Source organism: Myotis yumanensis, unplaced genomic scaffold (assembly GCF_028538775.1).
Source record: "Myotis yumanensis isolate MYYU_CA2020_CCGP unplaced genomic scaffold, mMyoYum1.0.hap1 SCAF_3, whole genome shotgun sequence".
Lineage (NCBI taxonomy): Eukaryota > Metazoa > Chordata > Mammalia > Chiroptera > Vespertilionidae > Myotis > Myotis yumanensis.
This window is the reverse complement of record NW_027223754.1, coordinates 210,640,625-210,666,466: the sequence shown is the minus strand read 5'-3', so window position 1 is coordinate 210,666,466 and position 25,842 is coordinate 210,640,625. Positions and strand designations below refer to the sequence as shown.

The following is a 25,842-nucleotide window of genomic DNA, read 5'->3' as shown; positions in this document are numbered from 1 at the left end:
GTAAATATAAATATAATTGGTCCATACAATTATTAATTAAAAATTTGCTGAAAAAATAAATCAAGGAGACCACTAAGTTCCAATTTCACAAAACATACAAACAAAAATGTGTTCCTGGGTCAGGAAAGGCTGAGGAATACAAAAAAAGAGGAAGCTGTTGACCCCAAACAGGTACTCAAGGAGAACAACAAAACATCCAAAACCATGACTTTGAATCCAGCTGGCCCCCATATTTTCTCCTGAATACTGGGTGTTCTATTCCCAGGCATGAAAGGAGAGGTGGATACTGCCCTGTAGACAGTAACAAACGGAACCTGCCAAGTACATGCAGAGACAGGTGGCAAATCACAAATGGGAAGGTAAACAGGGCTGCTCTAGCCCTGGCTGGTGTGGCTCAGTGGGCTGGAGTGTTGTCCTGTACACAAAAGGTGGCAGGTTCAATTCCAGTCAGGGCACATGCCCAGATTGTGAGTTCAATCCCCTCAGGGCATGTGCCAGAGGCCACAGATCAATGCTTCTCTCTCATATTGTGTTTCTCTCTTTCTCCCTTCCTCTCTCTAAAAATCAATTAAAAAAACAAACAAACAGGAACGTAAGAAGACAGACTATTTTGAATAAGAGTTTCTCCTCTGGAATTGCTGGCCTGGTGGCAACTAGAACATGACTTTCTTGATGTTCACCGCATCCCTTACCCTCGGAGGGCCTCTGTTTCCCCATTTGTAAAATGAGTGGTTACACAAATGATCTCTAAGAACCCTTCCAGTTTTCATGTGAGAGGTGCCCATCCAATTATCACATGGATGGAGGGCCTTACCAGAACCAAATGAAATACAAGCTACAGAAGCAAGTCTAGCTCATATGACTGGTTACTGAGTAATTCTGATACTGCGTCAATGCCCCCACAAGTCCTATGACTAAACCACACCAGTTAGAAATTTCCACGTGTCCCGTCAAGGATGCTGGCTCCTTGACCATTAATTTTGCCTGGGACCATACATACCTCAGGCCACTGCAGAACCTGGCCTTCAGTTCCAGAGTCAGTCGAATGAAGGATGAGGCAGCTTGGGGAAAGTGGGAGGAAAGCAGAAAGCGGGTTAAACCAGATGCATTAGAGATTCCCAAGTCTGGAGGGCACCAAGGAGAACTATGTTAAAGTCATGCAGACCAGAGCTCAAATTTTGCTCTTTCCCTATCTAGGACTATGACACTGGAGCACTTATTTAACTCCTCCGAGAATCAGTTTCAATATCTATACCTCACAGGTGGCTGTGAAACAGAGATAAAAGCAGAATTCTAAACAAGAACATCAAGAGCTCCCACCGCACCAGCTCCAGTGCTGGGGAGGATCTGTATTCTGTCCTGGGGCTAAAGCATATAGCAAGCACTTCATCCCGCTGAGTTTCACAGCAACTTTCTGGGATAGCAGTTTAACCCATGACTCCCGCGGGGAGGGGGCGCCCAGCTTGTCTGCTGGAAGGGCTCCTCCTGGCCCAGTCTCTCAGGGGCCCAAAGTTTCTCTACCCCCACTACTCCAGGTCTCTGCCCAACTCTTGGCTGGCAGTGCCTGCTTCCCTCTTCTCTCCTGCAGGTTGGGCCCCTGATCCTGCTCTAGCTGGCTTCATGCTGCATACTCTATATCTCCCCATACACAGCCTTTCTCTACATCCCTTGTTCCCCACCACTGCCCCCCAGACATCAGCACATCTGAAGCTCTACCCATCTAGCTCACCAAGACTGGATCTTCTTGGCTCTTGTAGTATGGCAGGCAAGAAGAGTGGGTGAAAGGAAGGAAAGAAGTGTGTGCTGGCTGTCACAATGACTAAGGGGTACAGTCATTCAGGAAATCTACATGTTAACTCACTTCATTCTGATGATCATCACCATGTTCTAACTGAGGGCATTGGAGATAAGAAAACTGATTTGCCCAATATCAGTAAACAAGTAAGGGATGAAGTAAGAATCCCAACCCACATGTGCTAACAACAAAGGTCCTGCTTTTTTCTCTCTTCCATACAGCCTCCCACCCTCTCCTAGAATAGGAGTCTCTCATCTCTCTCTCTCTCTCTCTCTCCCTTCCTCCTTTCCACTCTCTCTAAAAATCAATGGGAAAAATATCCTCGGGTGAGGGTTAACAACAACAAAAATGACCGAGAGACTAAAATAAACAGATGCAAGAAGGCCTGGAGAAGGCTAGAGTCAGGAGCCACTTGGGGTCAATTTTAGGAAGGCACTTCCGTGTAGAGCTAGACAACAGCTTCACACAGGGCTACTGCTCCCCTAGAAGGCATCTGAAAGCATGTGGGAAGTTTCTCAGTTGACACAATGACTGGGGGTACTTTGGGCATTCGGTGCTCAGGCATAAGAGATGCTGAACGTATCGTGAGGTCTGAGGGAATATGGAGTATGACAGTAATATGGAAAGAGGTGTGTTGAGGGCTTTGAACTGGAACCTCCTGGACACTCTAAGAGAAGTATCAATAAACTTGAGAATTGCTTTTAAGGACTTTGTTTTCTGAATGATATTCCCTTCCAACCAACACTGGCAGAGCAGATTTAATTCTGAACAAATACGTCAACTTCCCATCCACAGGTTATGCTCTTTGAGCATCTGAGCAGCTGCCTAAGGTGCCTGCCTCCCTCCCAACATCCACTCTTGCTTTCTCCCTACCGAGCTTCTTGGAGAACTTCTCCTTCATGTGGGGAACGATGACAAAGAGGCTGTGTAGAATTGAAAGGAAAACTTCCATCAAGGCTGGATGAGTGGCCTGCTCCAAGTGCCTCTGAAAAGAACCAGGAGGGAGAACACAGCCCACCAGGGATGAGCCTCTGAAGAAGAAAAATCATTAGCAAAACTGGCATCAAATCTAAAACGGTAGACTAACCCTTTCAATGGAAGGAAACTGAAGTCACAAGCCTACATCCAAGGCTTATGATCCATCACTTAATAGTGTCAGGTACTTTACCCCTCTGGGCCTCTGTATCAAAAAGGGTGAAATAGGAGTAACAACAAGTCCTACCACCCAGAAACAAATGAGATCTGGTATGTGAGAGGTACTTTCTAAATGATAATGCAGAGTGACACCCATTTCCTATTACTATAGCCATAGTAACAATAATACAGTTTACAAACTGCCTTCACATTTATTTTTGATGTGATCTTTGAACAGAGTCATGGGACAGCCTGACGTAGTAGACAGAGCTCTGAATTAAGAGGAGAGAAACATGGCCCAGCTGGTGTGGCTCAATGATTGAACCAGGAGGTCATGTTTCAATTCCCAATCAGGCCACATACCCAGGCTTCGGGCTCGATCCCCAGTATGGGGCATGCAGGAGGCAGTTAATCAATGATTCTCTCCCATCATTGATGTCTCTCTCTCTCTCTCCTTCTCCCTTCCTCTCTAAAATTAATAAAAATATATTTTTTTTAAAAAAGAGTAGAGAAACTTGGGTTCTAGTTCAAGCTCTGCACCAGATCACTATGTGTCCCTGGGTCATTCCCTTCCTCCCGCCCCTCCCATCCTTCTCAGTGTCTCGGTTCCCTATCTGTAAAGAAGATCTGGGACCTCAGAGACATGACTCTTAAGATACTGTTCCTTTGGTTTTTAACCAAGTTTTAAAAAAAAACCCTTAGAAAATACATAAAGTGTGAAATACAGAAAAGTAGAAAGCAAGAATAACAATTCTATGGTCTATTCTAGATCTAGCTCTAACACTTTATAAATCTAAGAGGAAGGCAGAGCAGATGAGGACATCAATGTGAATTGCCCAAGTGTTACTGTTTGTGTGTGCCAATCAGGGCTACAACCCATGGCTCCTACAGTTACCAATCTGAAGACCTTGGCACGCTGGCTCACAGGCCTCTTCAAGGAAAAGCTGTTCTATCCTGTCAGACCCAGAGGATGGCCCTGGCTGGTGTGCTCAGTGTTTAGAGCATCAGCTCACACAACGAAGGGTCCTGGGTTCGATTTCTAGTCAAGGGCATGGACCTGGGTTGCAGGTTCCATCCCCAACCCTGGTTGGGGCATGAGCAGGAGACAATCAATTGATGTGTCTCTCTCACATCGATGTTTCTCTCTCTCTCTCTCTCTCTCTCTCTCTCTCTCTCTCTCTCCCCCCCCTCGCTCCCTCCACTCTCTCTAAAAATCAATTGGGGGGGGGGGACCGAACCAGAGGATGCCTCCCTGCTGCCCTACTGTTCCCAGATGGCCATCCTGACTAACAGGGGCTCTTCAAAGGCTCACAGATGTCCAACCCTCAACCAGGACAGGCTTCACTCAATGTCAGCTGGGCAGTCAACAGCTCTGGACCCAGATCTTCCTCCATCTCCAGCTCAAGTCAGCTCAAAATGAATTTCTTCCAGACCAGGTCTGTCTCCAGTGACCATCTCTCACTACACAGAACACATTTGTGTTCCTTAGTCTGGATCACAGACATTCATCGCTATGCTTTACTATGCAGGACACATGGGTTCAAACCTCAGTACCGTCATGCACTTGCTTTATAACCACAGGAATATGACAATACCCTCTTTAAACTGGGGGAAATTATAGCTCCCTCTCACGGGGTCATTGGGATGATCAAACTAGGTAATGAATATAAGGCATTTATCACCCCATAAACACTACCTATTTATTTTATTATTACTGTTTTCTACTTTTTCTCAAGAGGCATCTATTAGTGTTACAATGAAATACTACACTTTGTTTTTAAAACCAAAGGAAAAGTGGCTGCAAGAACAACCCCGCTGAGAACCTCAGAACAGCGGTCACCAACCTTTCAGACCTCACGGACCACCAGTGGTCCTTGGACCACCGGTTGGCGACCGATGCTCCACAGGTTTCCTTAAACCAGCGGTCACCAACCTTTCGGACCTCACGGACCACCGGTTGGCGACCGCTGCCTCAGAAGGTCCAGTTGAGTAGTCACTGCCTTGCATCTCCAGGCCAGACTCACGCTCACGCTCACACTCACATTCTTCACCTCCCCAAGCTTCATTCTGCCCATGGCTCAGGGAACCCACCATCACCATGGGGATGCAAGCGGAGTCACAGGCACTGAGAAGAAATTCTGAGAAGGCCTCCAAGGTGTCTTCCTTCTCGGCGCTGGGAGCTGTGAATGGATTCTCCTGGGCCGAAGGCTCGCTCTGGAATTCCACAGCCAACCTGAGAAATCTGTGTGTGAGTATATCCCCTACTTCCTAGGTAACACAGAGGTGAGAAGCATCCTCCTAGAGGAATGCCTGAGCTCAGGATCTGGAGAAAGTATCCCTATCAGCAGATCTGGAGAACATTCAAGAGGCCTCAGAGGGAGGGCCTGGTCCTTGGCTACCTCCCTATTTTCGTGCTCCCTCCCCCTCTCTCATAATAAATGACTCTTCACCCTCGTACAGACACTTCCCTGAGCATCCCACCCCGTTTGCTATTTCACATCTCTTTGCCTTTAACTGATGCTGCCCTCTATCTGAAACACCTTCCTCGGATCTGTGACAACCTAATCGCAGTGGTCGACAAACTGTGGCTCACGAGCCACATGCGACTCTTTGGCCCCTTGAGTGTGGCTCTGCCACGAAATACCACATGCGGACACGCATGTACAGTGCGATTGAAACTTCGTGGCCCATGCGCAGAAGTTGGTATTTTGTGGAAGAGCCACACTCAAGGGGCCAAAGAGCAGCATGTGGCTCGCGAGCCGCAGTTTGCTGACCACTGACCTAATGAATCCCACATATGTAGACAAAACAATCTCTGTGAGCTCGTCTTTCTACTTCCACTACCTAGCACCAGGCCTGGGACACAGCAGATATTTTTTAAAAACACCATAAATGTGAACTGAATTAATCCAACAAGCATTTAGCTCAATTATTTGGGAAGAGGAACAAAGTTGAATGAGACACAACCTTCACCAGAACACACAGTACACACACACAGAACATTATACAGTAACGCAAACTTCACCAGAAGGGAATTTCTAGAAACCTCCCACTCTAGCTACATGTCTTCAAACCTCCTTCACACACACCCTCCACACCCGCACATGTCCCCAACCCCCACCCCAGCCAAAGTCCTCTCACTATGCAGCAAAGCATCAGAAATCAAGAACTTCATCCTTTGATTCCTTTCCAAGCCCACCCTCCATACCACTATTTTATACCATAGAAGGCCCCTCACCTGCAGGCATTCCTAAATCCCTCCAGAGTGCTCAGGAGAAACGTTCCCCTTCGAAGAATGGCCTTCTCCAAATCTCTACTGGAGGCACGGCCCTGAGGTGAGGAGGAGAGAAGGGAACCTGGGTCAGGTACCTACTCTGGGTCCCAGTCTGTGCGTAGAGGACTACAGACCTCCTCTCACCTGAAGTCTGGCTATTACACCTAACACTTTCTAGTGTTATCTCCTCGCAATCTAGCCACCTTACAGCTCCTTTAAAAAATGGGAGAAGGGGGAACCTTAACCATCTGTTTCCCTTTGAACCACAGAACTGGCTCTTGGTCATAAAGTGGTCACAGGTGGGTGGACATTGGCCTAACTGGTTGTAATGCCCACATTAGCTGCTTCAAAACACATAAAAATCTTCACCCCATTAGGTATGAAGAGCTTAATTTCCAAAATTAATCTTGAAAGACATAATCAGTATTCATATTAACAGTATCTTTTCTGATATTTTAAGTCCATGGACCATTAAAAACCAACAATTCAATACATTGCATATTAGCCAAATTCTTTCTAAGATTCTAGTAAATCTAGCCTTAAATAATTTTGTGAGCATGTTTAGCATACTTGCTTGAATAATATAAAAGACAGAGAGTGTAGTAAGCTTGGGTACAGATACCCTGGGATTTACTATCCAAAATTAGGTACTTGTTAGTATTGAGCTTTATAGAAAAATTATTTAACCCTTATGACTTCAGTTTCCTAATCTGTAAAAATAGCAACTATTATGCCTCACAGCTCTGTAGTTAGGGGGGAAAAAATAACATCTCAATGTAGGTATAGTGGCATACAAAGGTAATTATACTAAAAACACATTACAGCATGATCTCCAGACTGCAGTTCACTGACCAGGGACCTCCTGCTCAATGGGATCTGGGAGAAATCCGCACAGCGGTTCAGCATGGCTTCAAGCAAGGACCGCAGTTCCCTGTACTGCACAGGCGGAGCACTCTGATGGTCCTTCCTGCATCCAGAGACAAAGGCAGGCTTAGGGCGAGGTAAGGGTACTCCAAGACACCCAGGTCCTAGGGCGGTGATGGCGAACCTTTTGAGCTCGGCATGTCAGCATTTTGAAAAACCCTAACTTAACTCTGGTGCCGTGTTACATATAGAAATTTTTTGATATTTGCAACCATAGTAAAACAAAGATGTATATTTTTGATATTTATTTTATATATTTAAATGCCATTTAACAAAGAAAAATCAACCAAAAAAATGAGTTCGCGTGTCACCTCTGACACGCGTGTCATAGGTTCGCCATCACTGTCCTAGGGCAATGGGGAGCAATGTGGTTGATCAGAACACAGGGCCAGGATCTGCTCTGATAAAATCCTTTGCCCCAGCACTTATTTAGACGCATGACTTTGTACACATTCCTCATTCTCTCTAACACTGTTTCCTCATCTATTAAATGAGAGTTAGTAGTACTCTCCACATAGAGTTATTCTAAGATCAAGTCAGATCATGTATGCCAAGCACTTAGCAGTATGCTTAATAGATACTAAGTCTTTATAAGTGACAGTTATGACTATTATTGTTGTTATTAAGGATACAGTGGGTTTTCTCACTCAGAAGGACCTCCTGGTGAAAGAAGTACTGTCTAGAACTGAAGGTGCATCAAGAGATGCATCTGGTCATTGTTCTCAGGTAAGTGATAAGCTCTTCTTGGGGAAGAAGAATCAAATTTGCTCTGTTACCTTGATGAGGAAAAACTGGACCAATAAGGAAATGTTATCAGGACCTAGATTTTTATTTCAGTATACAAAAGAACTTTCTAAGAGTCAAAACTCTGTACAGATAGAGGGGACTATCTAAGAAGTGAGCTCCCTGTTCTTGGAGATTATAAGCAGAGACTGAAATTACTTTTGGAGATGCAATCATTGGGAGTGCTGGTTAAATGTGAAAAGTAACACACTGAGGTCCATTTGAACCTGCATATTCTATAGACTCAAAGAAGGCAACCGTCATTGACTAGTCTCCTTGTGAGCTCCAAGAAGCCAAGGACCAGTTTCATCTTTTCACTTTACCTAAACAGAGCTAGATGCATTATAAATTGATGCTACATAAAAAATATGTTAAATGAATGAATGACTACTTGGCAGGTTATAAGGTAGCAGTATTGGTTTCCTAGGGATGCTGCAATAAATTATCAATAACTGCTTGGCTTAAAACAACAGAAATTTATTCTCCCACAGTTCTGGAGGCTCTAAGTTTTGAAATCAAGGTGTTGGCTCCCTCTAACGGCTCTAGGAAGAATCCAGCCTTGCCTCAGATGCTGGTGGTTGCCAGCAATCCTGGTCATTGGTTTGCAGCTGCATCATTCCAATTTCTGCCTATGTCTTCCCACGGTCGTTTTCCCTCTGTCTGTGTCTGTCACTGTATGTCCCAAGCCTCCTCTCCTTACAAGGTCACTAGTCATTGGATTTAGGAGCCCACACTATTCAACGCACTGCAGTAACTAATGAGAAACCTATGCTAACCTTCATCACTTGGCCTTTCTTGAACACTGAGAGTAATCTGTTGAGCCTTCTAACAGGCACTCAGTCTATAGTTCAGGCTTGATTTCCTGTTTCTCTCTTCATTTCTGGAAGCTCTAAGTTTCAATCCTACACTGACTGTCAGCCCTGGTTCCCCCATCTTTAAATTCTTTTCAGCAAGCCCTAGCCAGTTTGGCTCAGTAGATAGAGCATTGTCCTACGGACTGAAAATTCTTTTTAGCAATTCTCACTCCTTTTGCCTTGTTCCAGTTGTGTTCCACTTCAGAGGAACCATCTCAGTAAACATTCTGGGAAATTAAAGTCAAAATTAAAATAGTCTAAAGATTAATAACCAGACAACTAAAAGACAAAACGGACATCATCCAGAACCACAGGAAGGCTGGCTGAGTGGAAATTCTACAACTAGAAGGAAAGAGAAAAGCACTGAGACTCAGAGGAGGTGCGCAAGTAAAGTGCAGAGGTAGGAGGTGCACTCGGAAAAGGCTGGCAACTGAGGACGCGGCGCACGTGGAGAGGGCTGGCGGCTGAAGACTCGGTTGTCTTTTTCAATTGGGAGGGAGTCTCAAGCTCCCGACTGCTCTGAACTCCAGTTCCAGGTGAGTCTCTGGAGAGCCAGACTCATACGGGAGAAACTGGACTGTCTGGCATCAGGCAGAACTCGAGGGCGGCTTTCTCTCAGAAGTGCTTGCAGCGATTACCAGGACACTGAGACACGGGGCCTCTTAGGGTAGGACTGAGGAGCAGCCATAGCTGCTTGCTCCGCCCTGTTGATCCCCTGAGACCCCGCCCCACCCAAGCTGTGCACAGAGGCTTTTGCATATGAAAGGCCTGGCCCTTTACAACCTGAAAATTACCTAACAAACTGCGGCTGAATCAAAGAGACCCAGAACTTCCAAAAGAAGGTCCAAGGCCCCACAGCAGCTTGCATTGCTTCACAGCTGGGCCTCATCTGGGCACCTCCAAACCCCAAACAAAGAAGAGGAATCTCTCCATAGCTCCTGCTGGGTAGCCTCAGGCAGAGGCTAAATTAGCACCTCCTTAGAGATCCAAGAGCCAGTGTACCCAGTGGTCAGAGTGGGACCATCCAGATTACAACTCCTCAGATCCATAAGGGACACACTCAGGGGCAGACTCAGTGAGCACCAAAGCCTCACTGAAGCAAGTCTTGCCCCAGAAGGGTGTCTCTAGCTCAGAAGTTCTCCCACTGCAGACACAGCTGATTCTCACAGCCAATTGGCCCAGAGGCCAATTCCTCCCAGTGATACCTACAACAATCAAGGCTTAACTACAACAAGACTGTGCACAAAGCCCACAAAGGGGTGCACCAAGAGTGTCCACCTCAGGTAATTGGGGAGGCTGAGCCACTGGGCCCTATAGGACACCTAGCACATAAAGCCACTCTACCAACACAGGGAAGCATAAAAAATGCAAAGACAAAGAAACAAGTCACAAATGATAGAAATGGAGGAAAGCAAACTACTGGATATAGAGTTCAAAACCACACTTTTAGTTTTTTCAAGAATTTTCTGGAAACCGCCGATAAATTTAGTGAGACCCTCAAGAAATCTAGTGAGACCGCCGATAAATGTAGTGAGACCCTCAAGAAATCTAGTGAGACCTTCGAGGTTATGAAAAAGGACCATTGACTGAAATAAAGGATATTATGCAGAGTTCCAACAGCAGACTAGAGGATCGCAAGAATCAAGTCAAAGATTTGAAATACAAAGAAGCAAAAAGCACCCAACTGGAAAAACAAAAAGAAAAAAGAATCCAAAAATACAAAGATAGTGTAAGGAGCCTCGGGGACAGCTTCAAGCGTACCAACATCCAAATTATGGGGGTGCCAGAAGAAGAGAGAGAGCAAGATATTGAAAACCTATTTGAAGAAATAATGACAGAAAACTTCCCTTACCTGGTGAAAGAAATAGACTTACAAGTCCAGGAAGTGCAGAGAACCCCAAACAAAAGGAATCCAAAGACAACCACACCAAGACACATCATAATTAAAATGCCAAGAGCAAAAGACAAAGAGAGAATCTTAAAAGCAGCAAGAGAAAAAAAGTCAGTTACCTACAAGGGAGTACCCATATGACTGTCAGCTGATTTCCCAACAGAAACTATGCAGGCCAGAAGCGAGTGGCAAGAAATATTCAAAGTGATGAATACCAAGAACCTACAACCTAGATTACTTTACCCAGCAAAGCTATCATTCAGAATTGAAGGTCAGATAAAGAGCTTCACAGATAAGAAAAAGCTAAAGGAGTTCATCACCACCAAACCAGTATTATACGAAATGCTGAAAGGTATCCTTTAAGAAGAGGAAGAAGAAGAAAAAGGTAAAGATAAAAATTATGAACAATAAATACACATCTATCAACAAGTGAATCTAAAAATAAAGTGAATAAAAAATCTGATGAACAGAATAAACCGGTGAATATAATAGAGAATCAGGGGCATAGAAAGGAAGTGGACTGACTATTCTCGGGGAGGAAAGGGGTGTGGGGGGTGTGGGAAGAGACTGGACAAAAATTATACACCTATGGATGAGAACAGTAGGTGGCGGGGGTAAGAGCAGAGGGTGGTGTGGGAATCAGGTGGAGGGGAGCTATGGGGGGAAAAAAGAGGAACAACTGTAATAATCTGAACAATAAAGATTTAATTAAAAAAAAGATTAATAACCAGTCCCTTACCCATCACTCTCCACAATTCTGACCAAACCAGCTTTCTGACTTGTTGTATAATCCCCTTCACACAACTGCTGGCCACACTGGCTACTATACTCCGAGTAACCCCTACACTTACCTACCAACATGTTCTAGCTAAACTTGATCCTTCCACAAATCTAAATCTACCTCATCCCTCATAGCTCAGCTCAACTATTACCTCTTGAAAGGTGCTACCAGTCCCATAACAACGACCTCCTGGGGGACTTCCAGCTCTGCACGGGCACCTCTGACTGACACTGCTCTTGCTCTATGCTTTGCTACCCTGTTGGCTTCCTCATCCCACCCTCACTGGGATTCATGCCCCAGATTTAGAGATTTAAATCTAGGAAAGGACAAAGGGAGAAAAGAAACAGAAGTTATTCAGTGTAAAAAGTAAAATTGTAATGTAAATGCTATTTTTTTGTCAATTTTTAGAACCAACCTAGAGTCAAATCACAAAGACTTAGCTACTGTTAAAGAAGAGACCATAACCTGACTGGTGTGGCTCAGTGGTTGAGCGTCGACCCATGAACCAGGAAGTCACAGTTCGATTCCCAGTCAAGGCACATGCCCAGGTTGTGGGGTCAGTCCCCAGTAGGGGGCATGCAGGAGGCAACCAATCGATGATTCTCTCCCATCATAGATGTTTCTATCCCTCTATCCCTCTCTTTTACTTTCTCTAAAATCAATAAAAACACAAAAAAAGAAACATTATAAAACATTATAAAAATATTGTTTACATGTAGGTTATTAATCACCAGAACTAAAACCAAAATGAGTTAAAATTAGTTTCCTTTAGGAAACAAGGACAGAAGACTGTACCATTTCATTATAAACTTCATATATTTTTTGAATATATTACTTTGTTAGATTTTTAAAAGTGAAAACGTGGAAATAAAATAAAAGTTACTATATAAATAAATATGGTTTTCCTCCATCATTTTTTCTAAGACATCAAGCATCTTGCTAAGGAATAATTTCCCATCTTGACCCTAGGATCTTTTAGTCTTACCATCCATTTTAACATCCTTCATTCATATACTGACTACCTATTAGGAGAAATGCATAGAACAGTGAAAAAAATGACATTGTCCTTGATCTCTTAAAGATTATAAAGATACTAGAGGCCTGGTGCACGGATTCGTGCACATTGAAAAGAAATTAATTAGAAGGTGGCTGGCAGGGTAGGACTGGGTAAGACGGGCCAGACACGCCCTGGAGCCAACCTCCTGCAGTCCCTCCCCTGGGGCAGCGTCTGTGGAGGTCTACAGAGTGAGCAGGGTCCTTCCGGCAGGTGGGTCCCTCAGCCTAACCTGCGGGGACCGGGCCGAAACCAGCAGTCTGACATTCCCCAAGGGGTCCCGGAGTAGTATGAGAGGGCACTCTACAAAGTTGCTGTTGCTCGGCAGCTCCTGCATTGACAGTCTGCCCTCTGGTGGTCAGTGAGTGTCATAGCTTCCGGCCGATTGGCCGGTCACTTAGGCTTTTATCTATATAGATATAGATACATGTTGAGGGGAGACAAAAAGCAAGTGAATATATAAGAACTACCAAGTGTTTGGTAGGTGCTATAATAGCATACCTATGCAGTTAGGGAAGGATGTTCTGAATGAGACTTGAATGATTGAAAGAAGTCACTCATACAAAGATTTAAGGAAAGAGTATTTTAGGCAGAAGGAATAATTAGGAGAAAGGGAGTGTCGGGGGAAATTCTAGACTAAAACAAAAGGCTGGTATTTAAAAATTTATATCCATGAAATAAATACAAAATAAAAATGTTATGAAAATATGCAGAGAATTAGAAAGAACTCTTCCAAATTAAAATATGAAAGCAGAGGAGTCGCCGAAACCGGTTTGGCTCGGTGGATAGAGCGTCGGCCTTCGGACTGAAAGGTCCCGGGTTCGATTCCGGTCAAGGGCATGTACCTGGGTTGCGGGCACATCCCCAGGGGGAGATGTGCAGGAGGCAGCTGATTGATGTTCCTCTTTCATCGATGTTTCTAGCTCTCTGTCCCTCTCCCTTCCTCTCTGTGAAAAATCAATAAAATATATATAAAAAAAAAAAAAAAAAAAGAAAGCAGAGGAGTTACTCAGTTTTCCCAGGTCTCTCCCATGTATACAGGAGGGTAGGCATGTTACTAAATTTGGTTTTTCTCCTGTTAATCTGTCTCATGTTTATTTAATTAGACCAGCCAGAGACACCTTAAAGGTAGCGTAAAATTTTTTCTTTCTGAACAGTTCTGGCGCATAAGCCAGAAGAACTCACTGGATGGGACATTGCTAGCTACTGGGAACTGCAGCAGCTGAGAATTCTGTGATGTCTGAAAAAACGTTGCCAAGAAGAAGAAAAGGTGGCTATTATTCTTATCAGTGGACTTTGATGGAAAGAGATAGGCCCTTCTGGAGTTAATTGTTACTATGTAAAAGGTTTGGAGAACATTGATTACTGAAGCATTTTCCTGATTGATGAAAAATAACGCAGTTATGCGCATCTACCCCTGCTAGAAAGTTATTCAGTGTATTAGGCAGCATGAAGCATATTATGTATAAAAATTAAAAAGTAAAAAATATGAAAGCAGAAATAAAACACTCAATAGAAGGGTTGAAAGATAAAATCAAGAAAATCTCTCAGAAACTAGTATATAATGACAAAAAGATGAAGAATTTTCATAAAACAAAGAAAATTAGATGACCAATCCAGGATGTCCAATATCTGAATGGCAGTTCCAAGAAGAGAGAACAACAGAGTATCAGAAAGAAAAAAATTCAGCTCTATTTGGTTTGGCTCAGTGGATAGAGAGTCAGCCTGGGGACTGAAGGGTCCCGGGTTCAATTCTGATCAAGGGCACATACCCAGGTCCCAGGCTCAATCCCCAGTAGGAGGCGTGCAGGAAGCAGCCTATCAATGATTCTCTCTCATCATTGCTGTTTCTATCTCTCTCTCCCTCACTCTTCCTCTCTGAAATCAATAAAAATATATTTTTAAAAAAGAAAGAGGTCTGGCAAAAAGAAAGAAAGAAGAGAAGAGAAGAGAAGAGAAGAGAAGAGAAGAGAAGAGAAGAGAAGAGAAGAGAAGAGAAAGAAAAGAAAAGAATTCAAGAAAATTTCCCTGACAAGTAGCCCCTGGAAGCTGCCCTGGCCTTGACCTGGCCCTCAGGTACATGCAGAGGTGGAAAGGTCAGCCTGCCTGGTCTCTCACCTCAGAAAGGCAGAAATAGCCTTCACCGCCTCCATGGCCACCTCCAGCACAGGGCTGCTCACTGCCTGTTGGAGGGCACGGCCAGCATCTCTGCACATGGCTGAGCTTGTGAACAGCTTGATCTCCTCCGGCTGTCTAAGAAGTGGTAAACGAGGAACAAGTGAGTGAACTATCACCGACCCCACCAGAATAAATACTTCACTTCTTTCCTTCTCCACTGCTTTGCTCACCGAGTCAGAATCTCAGCAAACAACAGCATGCCCTGCTTGTGCAGCTCTGTGTTGTTCATCCTCAGGCTTTCCTGCAGGCTCCTCACCACCGACTCAATCCCTACCTCAAAATGACATGGCAGAGGCAGGGATCAGTGCATGGTAGTTCCTTCACTGACCGCCCAGGAGAAGTGAGAGGCTCTGCACAGCACATGTTTGTAAGCAGCCCCTCGAGGAGGCACCCTGACAAGGTTGAGCTGATGGAACAAGACGGTGAGATCTTGAGGGCAGGCCCTTATCGGATTTATCTCTGTCTCCCTGAAACCCAGCACAAGCCAAAGCACAGGCCCTGGCACTCAAAATATTTAGTGAATACCTACTGACTGAGCTGCACCTTCCCCACTAGACACTCTTATTGCTCCTCAAAGAATCACACTGGATCTCCACTCCTCCAGGAAGCCTTCTCTGATCCACTCAGGCAGAGCTGTGGGTCTTTCCTGAGCTCCCACACCTGCTATACTTTTCTCTAGCACAGCCCTAGTCAGCTTGTTTATATTTCTCTCCCTTTCCAGCGGACAGGGACCACGTTATATGTATCTCTAAATATCCAAGTCCAAACCTGGTGCCTGGCTTAGAATAGGAACACAGAGCCTGGCCAGCATGGCTCAGTGGTTGACGTTGACCTATGAACCAGAAGGTCATGGTTCAATTCCCGTTCAGGGCATATGCCCAAGTTGCAGGCTCCATCCCCAGTGGGGGCCCTGTCCTGCAGGAGGCAGCCAATCAATGATACTCTCTCATCATTGATGTTTCTCTCTTACCCTCTCCCTTCCTCTCTGAAATCAACAAAAATATATTTTTAAAAAAGGATGAATCAGAAAAACTTAGGGACTAACTAGATGGGAAGATATCTGGAGTACAGGAAAGGACTGAAGAACTGTTGGGATAGTACTGCTTGACTATGGATCTGGTAATGAGTCTGGGCTGATGGAAATGATCAGAACCAGCATGCCCCGCCAAAATGCAGGTTAGTCCCTTATCACTGCTGTGGCTACCTAACTTCAAAGTGCTGTCCTCCCAACCCAGAGCTAGTATAGGGCCCCACACCAACCGTACACCGTGTGGCACTTGGAAAAGAAGAGTGGCTCCTCTGCCAGAAGTATCAAGCAGTTGTAGCTGGACCAGATAAGCACTTCACTGGAAGCGGAAAGATGCTCAAAGAGGAACTCTGGTGACAAGAGGGAAAGAAAACAATAAATGACAGCTATGTAATCATGATCCCTTCACTAATGCTGGGGCCTTAGATTTCTTCAGCATCTCACACCTGTTACTTTATCTGTTCACACACCCTCTCCATGAAACATGATCATTAATTCAGATAAATCTGAAAAATGTCCTCAGGGTTATGGTCTAACCTCATTTTTTTTTAACAGATGGAGAAACTGAGACAGAAAGAGGTATTATTAGTGGTAGAGATGGGACTAGAATTCAGATCCCCTGATTCTCAGATGGGCAAGCAGCATGATGCAAAGAAAAGAGTTTTTAAAACTAGAAAGGCTTGATTTTACATCCCTTTTCTGCCAATGAATAGTCTTGTTAATTTAAAGCAGTTATTTCCCTTCTTTGATCCTCAGTTTCCTTACCCATAAAAAGAAAATATGAGGGCCTAAATGTGGCAACATTTACAAGCACCTTAGGGAATATTTCCTGGCTCATAACAAGCCCTTGGGAAACATTAATTCCCTTTGTCTCCCTGGTGCATGAGTCTTGTCACCACCCCACACTGGGTGTTTTTTCCTAGATGGTCAAACAAATTATGTAGATCAGTAACAAACTTCTCAGGGTCATATAAGAAATCTGGAGCAAGAGAATTGAGACATCATGAGACCTACTTCCTAGAGTCTGTCCTGTAAAACTGAACCTGCCCCCAACCCATCCCTCCAGGATGCATTATCACCGAACCCCAAGACTGCTGCTGCTGCTGACTCAAGGGTCACCAAGTCAGAACTCTAGGGTCCTTGGAGGAAAGGTCAGAAGGGGCCCCCTACCTGGGATGTCAGCATGAATGAAGGCCGGGGCATGCTTCGCTGGAGAGTGGACCAGCACCGCAGTTATACAGTGGGCACTGGCCACTTGCAGAATCTCATCTCTGGAAAGGAGGAGCTGGAGAAACAGGAAGCAGAAAGTGCTGGTTACACACCTGACAGGACCAGAAGCACACAGCCTGAGTGCCTCAGGGCAGGAACCTAAATGTCTCTGAATCCCTCCTGCACTACCAGTCACCAGGCATGAGGACGGTGCTCAGGGAGGGCAGTTACAGGTTATGGAAAGGAGTCTCTATGCACAGCAGTTGAGAAATAGAACAAAACAGTGGCACTGAAAGAACATGAAAACCATCACCTAGAAGTGATGTGTCTCACCACCAGGATGGCAACAGCAAAAGAAACACAAAAAAGAGGTTTTGGGGTTGTTTTTTTTTTTGGGGGGGGGGGGGGTGGTTTCAGAGGCACAGGACTTGATCTTTAGATTTCACAGGCCTTGTGGGGACCATTCTAGAAACATCCCAGGGGAACAAGGAGGAGCAGTCTGCTCTAGCTTTTTTTTTTTTAATTGATTTTTTTACAGAGTGAAAGGGAGAGGGACAGAGAGCTAGAAACATCGATGAGAGAGAAACATCGATCAGCTGCCTCCTGCACACCTCCCACTGGGGATGTGCCGGCAACCAAGGCACATGCCCTTGACCGGAATCGAACCTGAGATCTCTCAGTCCGCAGGCCGACGCTCTATCCACTGAGCCAAACTGGTTAAGGGCTGCTCTAGCTTTTTAACCCCTAACTCACCTATCCCCAACTGTCCTTTCCCACTTCTGACCAGAGTTCCTCCTCTTTCCTGCAGGAGTCCCACAGTCTGGTCAATCAATGATACTCCTGCCATGAGATGAGGATTATAGCTCTGCCAAGCCTTGTGCTGAGCCCTTCAGGCAGACAGTCAAACTCAGGTCCCACCCTAAAGAAGACCCTGGTTGATCAACCACAATATAGTGAGTAAGCGCTGTGACTTAGGGGCACCTTCTACCTAAAAAAACTAGGGTGACAGGGGAGCCCTCTAGGCCTTGAAAGCTGAATCAGAGATCAACATACAACGGAAGGGGAAAGGCTTTAAAGGCAAAGGGGAAGAGCATCTGCACAGCTAGCCAGGATGTCTTAGTGTAGACAGGACCAGGGAAAAGTTGTATATGGCTGGAGCACTGGGTTGTGGAGTAGAAGACGCAGGTGAGTAAGGCTGAAAGGTAAACAGGGTCCAGAGAAAGAGGCTCTAGGCACCACGCTGAGAAGCCTGAGCGTTATCCCTAGAACAGCGGAGGTAGCTCTGTTTCTGTTGTGGCATCTATTCTTCATTCCCAGGCCGCCCGGATGTGAAGGGGAAGATGCAACATAAGGATTCACAACTCAAAAAAAATGTACTCTGAGTCTTTAAACAGCATGTTGTTTGGCTAGTAAGGAAATGCTTTGTAAATCCTAGACGGAAGGACTGGTGGATGAAGACAAGGCTCAGGGGACATTCGGGTTCCCTCGTTACTGAATCTGGAGACAGGGAATCACAAGACAAGGACCTTTTTGAGCACCAAAGGCAGTGTGGTCTCTCCTGGTGGCCCCTCAACACCGTCTGCACTTTCCGCCAGGGCTGACTTGTTCATGATCATGGACACAAAGAGATCATACTTCAGCAGCTGCCTCAGCAGACCTGGAAAACAAAGGGGTGGAAGTCAGGCAAGAGGAGCAGAGCCACCAGAGGACACCTAAGGGAGCTCCTCAGACAGCCCCCAGGAACGTCTTTATGACTCCGAAGATATTCCCAAGTATTTTATTTTATATAATGCTATTGTAAAAGGCATTGTTGTTTTAATTTTTTTTTCAGATAATTTGTTGTTAGTATGTGGAAGCACAACTAATTTTGTATCCTGCAACTTCACTGAATTCATTTACTAGTTTAACCGTTTTTAGGGTTTTCTATCTATATACATAAAAAGCCAGTGTCTGTGACGATCGTGACCAGTCACAATGAGGGTGGGTGGGCAGGGCGGCGAACACAGAGAGTAGTGGCAGGCGGGTGGGTGGGGCTGCGAGTATGGTGGGGCAGCAGGCGGGTGGGCAGGGCTGCGAGCAGCAGCGGGCAACTGCACGCGATTTCGCACCCTGGGCCTCTAGTAATTAAGAATTATAGTACTATTTTAAACAGAATCCTACCTTTTTCTGTGCAACCTCCATAATAGCACTTACGACACTAGACTCTAACTGTCCACATCTGGTCTATGAGCTCCCTCAGAACAGAGCATGGGTTGGATTAATTTTATGATTCAGAGCCCAGCACAGAGCCTGGCTCAGAATGCATGCTCACTGTGTGTCCCTGGACTGTTCATAACAGAGTTCTTGGCTCAAACTGGGAAAAGAAACTGTTGTCACCCAGACTATGCTTTTCCCTGTAACTCCTGCCTAAGGAGCCTCAAGTAACATGCAAAGAAGAGAATCGAAGATGGCGGCATAGGTAAACATCGGAGACGCCGCCGTAAACAACCACTTCAAAAATACAACTAAAAGTCAGAACGGACATCACCCAGAACCACAGGAAGGCTGGCTGAGGAGAGACTCTTCAACTAGAAGCAAAAACAACAGCATTCCGACGCACAGAGGAGGCGCAGTGTGGAAAATTTAAAGGTACGGTGGTGCGGCGGTGCGCGTGCAAAGCGGGCTGGTGGCTGAGGGCACGGTTGTCGTTTTCACTCAGGAGTGAGTCTCAGACTCTGGGCTACAGATCCGGGCGAGTCTCTAGGGACCCAGACTCAAACGGGAGAAGCGGGACTGTCTGGCTACGGCCCCTCCGAGGTTTGCAGCAGTTGCAGGGACAGAGAGGCAGAGCCCCTGGGGACGAACTGAGAGCGGCCATAGCTGCTCCCTCCCCCCGCCCTGTTGAGCCCGCCCCGCCCAAACCCTGCGCACAGCCATTTGCCGATCACCTCAGGCAAGGGCTGGACTAGCGCCTCCCCAGAAGACAGACGCTTTCCAAACAGCTGATTCCTACAGCCAGTCGGCCTGGTGGTCAAATCCCTCTAGTGTTAACTACAACAATTAAGGCTTGGCTAGAACAAGACTGCGCACAGAGACCACAAGGGGGTGCACCAAGAAAGCATAAAAGATGCGGAGACAAAAAAACATGACAGAAATGGAGGATATGGAGCTAAGAATCGCAATTTTGAGGGCTTGCCATAAATTTGTGCAGAGCCTCACGAAAACTAATGAGACCCTCGATGCTACGATAAAGAAATTAGAAAGTAAGCATACACGGACTGAAATAAAGAATATTATACCCAATAGCAGACCAGAGGAGCACAAGAATCAAACCAAAGATTCGACAAAAAACACCCAATTGGAAAAGCAAAATGAAAAAAGAATCCGAAAGTGTGAAGATAGTGTAAGGAGCCTCTGGGACAGTTTCAAGCGTACCAACATCAGAATAATAGGGGTGCCAGAAGATGAGAGACAGCAAGATATTGAAAACCTATTTGAAGAAATAATGGCAGAAAATTTCCCCCATCTGGAGAAAGAAATGGACTTACAGGTCCAAGAAGCGCAGAGAACCCCAAACAAAAGGAATCCAAAGAGGACCACACCAAGACACATCATCATTAAAATGCCAAGAGCAAAAGACAAAGAGAAAATCTTAAAAGCAGCAAGAGAAAGAGGCTCAATTACCTACAAGGGAATACCCATACGACTGTCAGCTAATTTCTCAACAGAAACTTTGCAGGCCAGAAGGGAATGGCAAGAAATATTCAAAGTGCTGAATACCAAGAACCTACAACCAAGATTACTTTATCCAGCAAAGCTATCATTCAGAATTGAAGGTCAGATAAAGAGCTTCACAGATAAGGAAAAGCTAAAGGAGTTCATCACCGCCAAACCAGTATTATATGAAATGCTGAAAGGTATCCTTTAAGAAGAGGAAGAAGAAGAAAAAGGTAAAGATACAAATTATGAACAACAAACATGCATCTATCAACAAATGAATCTAAGAATCAAGTGAATAAATAACCTGATGTACAGAATGAACTGGTGATTATAATAGAATCAGGGACATAGAAAGGGAATAGACTGACTATTCTTGGGGGGAAAAGGGGTGTGGGAGATGCGGGAAGTGACTGGACAAAAATCATGCACCTATGGAAGAACACAGTGGGTGGGGAGTGAGGGTGGAGGGTGGGGTGGGAGCTGGAAGGAGGGGAGTTATGGGGGGAAAAAAGAGGAACAAATGTAATAATCTGAACAATAAAGATTAAAAAAAAAAAAAAAACATGCAAAGAAACCTGGACATCACCCTGGAGGCTAGAGGGAGCTATAGATGATTTTCCAAATAGGAAAATCTGACAGGAGGCAAGCTGTGTGGGGTGAAGATGAACTTGGCAGCAAGTACAGGGTGCACCAGGATAGGCAGTGAAGACTGGAGGCAGAAAACGGCTGTCCACTTTGTTTCCTCTTCTCCTTCCAAAGACAACATTTTTAAGATGCCACACCAACTCTAAGCATCTTTCACAGTCTGTGCATCTTATCTCCCAAACCCATGGCTTTGCAAAGCAGCAAACTTCCCCACCACTAGAGAGCCTATACCTCAAGTCCTCAAGCAAAACCTCAAACACTTTCTCTCTGTTCTCTGCAGCCTTTATGTTTTACCCAAGCAATTGATCTGTAGCTCCTTTGTCTGGGCACCATCCAGCGTGGAAAGGAAGAGAGGGCACAGCTTCTCCCGGAAATGGCCCGAAAGCACCTCAGCTGCCGTTGGTGAGGAGTACAGCTTCCCATAGAGGTAGCAGACAGAAGCTTGCACCCCCTCGCTGGGGTATACTAAACCTCTTACCAGATGCTCCATCAGGTCACCTGTCCAGAAAACAACCAAGGGGCCAGGGGAACCGCACAATGTCAACTGCTACATGAAACTATAAATATTGCTCTCAGTGGGGTAGTGATGATAATCCCCAGTAGTCTACCACAATAAATTATGTCTGGGCACTTAATCAAAGGGGAAACTAAAGTTTGGAAAAGTGAAGTGATTTACTCTTGGGTAAGTCCTCTGTGCGATACTTATTGCATTTTACTGATAGAAAACAGTGCTTCTAGATTTCAGAATTAATTCCTCCTTCCACTCAAAAGGAAGATTCATACTAGGTACTTAATTAGTTGTTTTAAAATAGTGAGTATAAAGAGCCCAAGACCAGAGTTGAGAAGCACTTTTTCAAATTGGCCAACACAGAGTGCATTTTGCAGCTGGAAACCAAAGCCTAGAAAAGGAAGTAATGAAGTTGTAGACAATGAATGGACCATCCGGATGGAAGTGATCAAAGCAGGTGAAAGGGGAGCAGAAGCTCTTCCTCAGAGGTCACTCACGATGCTCCATTACAAGCTTGTCGGCCAAAGCAGGGATGGCATCCACCAACTTGCCGAGAAGGGTCAGGGTGGCCAGGCTGCCTCGCATGGAGGGCATGTTACAGAGCTACAGGAAGTGAACATATTCCACTCCATAAATTAGGGTCAGGACAAAGCTCCCACAAATTTACCTTGCCCTATCCACACCAAAGCCCATATTGTGTGTGTCTCTCCCCACTATCAGTAATCAGCCTCTTTAGCTAAGTGTCTGTCTCCCCCTTGGTCTGGGAAGTTCCGGGGGAAAGATTCCTCTCAGTTGGCAACGTCATAAAGGCAGAATTCTGGCTCAGTGCAAAAAAAAAGTATTGCTATTATCATTGCTATAGCTACTGTTATGGAATACTCTATATGCTTGGTACTTTACAGGGAGAGTCAATAGTATATATTTCACCTTTTCTAATGACTAACTGTAGCACCTTATGTAAGCTTCTGTTGGCTCAGATACCCTCTGCTATTGGAGGGGTACTCAGAGCCATTGACTGACCTCTTTGTGGCACTCATCCAGCAGGCAAGGAATGGTCTGTTCTAATTTCAGCTGAGTTGTAAGCTGGATAAGGACTGAGCAGACACAATAGCATTATTAATCAGAAGACAACCCAGAGTTCACCTCCTATAGCCCTTCTACTCAAAGTCATTTGCTTGTGCTAATTGGTATTAGTCTTTTCTGTCTCCCTCATTAAACCATATGTGCACAGCCAAACCAAAGAATTTCTGTCTTCACTGTTTTACATCAGTTCACAATTAGCTGCACATTAGAATCACCTAGGAAGCTTAAAAAAATACCAATGCCCAAGACCAATTTAAATCAGAATCTCTAGAGAAAGAACCTAAGCATGTAGATATTTTTAAAGCTCCCCAGGTCAGTCTATTGTGAAGCCAAGGTTGAAAACTGCTATTTATATTAGCTCTACTTTTTTCCTACCTCAGAATGTGCTCATTCATATACTAGAAAATAGAATTATGATTGAGTTCCTTTGCCAGTAATTGCCAACAATATCACATCTCAACCCCAAACCCACCCTTCTATACAATCATGTGTGACGCTGCCACTGGTGTTTGGAGAGGGGCAGAGAAGAGGCTGGCTCTACAAAGTGTGGGAAATAATACAGTACTTGGCACAGAGTAGGTGCCCAAGAAAGAAATGCAGACGTAATGACTAACAACTAATTGAGCTTTCTTTATCTCTATCTAAAATGGAACATTTCATCAAGATCTCAAATAACCACAGCTTCAATTCAGGCTGATAGCCCCAGCTTCAAATGCTAGGTACACACGGTTTCACCTTACCTTCAATACAGAGGTCTGCCATACTCCCATCTTCCACGCTGCGTAACAGTCCTTGGAGGAGAAGGAGGTAAAGGGGGGGAGTTAATAGTTAAAAAAAATAATAAAACCACTGTGAAGTCTAAGACTAATAGCAACTTTGAGCAATGTCCCAGCTATCCTTAGTACCAAACACCTAGACCAGTGGTCGGCAAACTAAGGCTCGCGAGCCACATGCGGCTCTTTGGCCCCTTGAGTGTGGCTCTTCCACAAAATACCACGTGCCGGCGCACATGTACAGTGCGATTGAAACTTCGTGGCCCATGCGCAGAAGTCAGTATTTTGTGGAAGAGCCACACTCAAGGGGCCAAAGAGCCGCATGTGGCTCGCGAGCCGCAGTTTGCCGCCCACTAACCTAGACTTTCAATGACCCACTCTGGCTTTAAAAGGATTAAAAGTCCGGGTGGCTCAGTGTGGAGTCTGTAACAGACCTGGGGTAAAACTCCAGTTCTGCCAGTTGTTAGCTGGGACCTCCCTGAGCCTTAGGGATCATCACCTCTCCCTTAAAGTACTGCCTTAGCAGTTAAGAGCCGGAAAAGCCTCTGGCAGAGAAAAGTGCTCAACACGAGTTAGCTCCCCTCCTCCCTAAAAGGGCTTATTCCAAAGAGTATTTTAATTGTATTAGAAGAAGGGACATCTTATTACATCTCATTTTACACGTGAAGAAACGGAAGCACAAGAAAGGGGAAGTAACTCAATTAGGGTCACAGCCAGGTCAGCAGACTCCAGTCTGGGCCTTCTGATCCTGTTCAAAAACCATAAAAGACTAGACTTTTTGAAAGATCACACATTTCCCACATTCATCTTCACATTTTCACTAACATCTTAGCTGTAATTACCATATAATGCATCACGTATCTTAGAAAGGTGACCAGTTCTTCATCATCCTGACCAAACAATTTGCTAATAAGTTAGTGTTACTTCGAAAAAAAGTCTAAATTATCTTTCCAAGACCATCTCTCCAAGACCCCAAAAACAAACATACATGCAATATTCATGCCAAGTTTCCCTTTTAATCTCACCAAAAAGCATTCTTATGAAGTGGATACAGACTCTCTGATCCTGAGCCAGCAGCGGCATGACCAGGGAGGTGTGCCTCAGGAGGGCATCTCGGAAACAGGACAGCACATGCTTCTTGCGCACCAACTTGGGGTACATGAAGAAAAATATTCAGTAGCAAACAAGCCTCAGCCATTCTGAACCCCAAAAACTGAAATTATATATACAATACATAAATATACAACATAATTACAAGATGATACTGGAGAGGTCATCTAATTCATGGTCAGCTCAAATTCCCTGAAGGGAGTGTAGAAAGGATATCACTTACACACAGGAATCCATGTGTTCATACAGAGGATTGTACATGAGCTAAGGTTCCTCATACCCTGTGTTTACACAGCACTTTACTGTTCACAAATCACTCCTTTACCTACTTGCTCATTTAAGCCTAACAAGTTAGTTAACAAAGCAAGCAGAAGCAGGTATCATTATAGCCATTTTGGGGGTAACTGAGGCTCAGAGACTTTCCCAAGGCCTCAAATCTAAATCTCCAACCAGATCTTGTCAAAGGCCAGGGCTCTTTCCACTTCAACAGCCCAGCAGAGTGATACGGTGGGGGTGGGTCTGGGTGTGTGTGTGTGGGGGGGATCCTTCATGAACTTTTCAGAGGTAGGTAGAAAAACACATCCTTCCACTCAACACAGACATAAATCTTCATACTCAATTCACCTAGTAGTTGTGCAAAGTGCTGAAGGTTGTAGCAAAAGTTGGGTCAAAAAGGGGATAGAATAGAAACATGGGTACAACTGACTACATCACCCTTTCAACTGGTGAAAAGTGAAGCTAAGAAAAGTGTGTTCAGAGGAGACCACCAAGATGGCGGCATAGATAAACACCACAGATTGCTGCCGCAAACAACCACTTCAAAAATACAACTAAAAGACGGAACGGACATCACCCAGAACCACAGGAAGGCTGGCTGAGGAGAGACTCTTCAACTAGAAGGAAAGACAACAGCATACCGAGGCTCAGAGGAGGCGCAGTGTGGAAAATTTAAAGGTACGGAGGTGCGCGCGCAAAGCGGGCTGGTGGCTGAGGGCGCGGTTGTCGTTTTCAATCAGGAGGGAGTCTCAGACTCTGAGCTCCAGATCCGGGCCAGTCTCTAGGGACCCAGACTCAAACGGGAGAAGCAGGACTGTCTAGCTACGGTCCCTCCGAGGTTTGC

The 25,842-nt window shown here is 45.1% G+C and overlaps 1 protein-coding gene across 1 annotated transcript in view; it reads right to left on the bottom strand.

Moving 5' to 3' along the window:
• The window catches only part of MEI1 (meiotic double-stranded break formation protein 1), a 61,129-nt gene that overhangs the window by 31,301 nt on the left and 3,986 nt on the right, over positions 1 to 25,842 (bottom strand). Inside the window, exons 2-16 of the mRNA XM_070408858.1 lie at positions 24,638 to 24,761; positions 23,580 to 23,630; positions 22,777 to 22,850; positions 22,254 to 22,359; positions 21,543 to 21,746; positions 18,431 to 18,561; positions 16,866 to 16,980; positions 15,929 to 16,045; positions 14,839 to 14,938; positions 14,609 to 14,743; positions 7,056 to 7,170; positions 6,168 to 6,259; positions 5,021 to 5,162; positions 2,669 to 2,780; positions 1,001 to 1,061 (exon numbers count right to left, since the gene is read on the bottom strand). Coding sequence (XP_070264959.1) covers positions 1,001 to 1,061; positions 2,669 to 2,780; positions 5,021 to 5,162; positions 6,168 to 6,259; positions 7,056 to 7,170; positions 14,609 to 14,743; positions 14,839 to 14,938; positions 15,929 to 16,045; positions 16,866 to 16,980; positions 18,431 to 18,561; positions 21,543 to 21,746; positions 22,254 to 22,359; positions 22,777 to 22,850; positions 23,580 to 23,630; positions 24,638 to 24,761 — 1,679 coding nt within the window. The remainder of the gene's footprint in view (positions 1 to 1,000; positions 1,062 to 2,668; positions 2,781 to 5,020; positions 5,163 to 6,167; positions 6,260 to 7,055; positions 7,171 to 14,608; positions 14,744 to 14,838; positions 14,939 to 15,928; positions 16,046 to 16,865; positions 16,981 to 18,430; positions 18,562 to 21,542; positions 21,747 to 22,253; positions 22,360 to 22,776; positions 22,851 to 23,579; positions 23,631 to 24,637; positions 24,762 to 25,842) is intronic.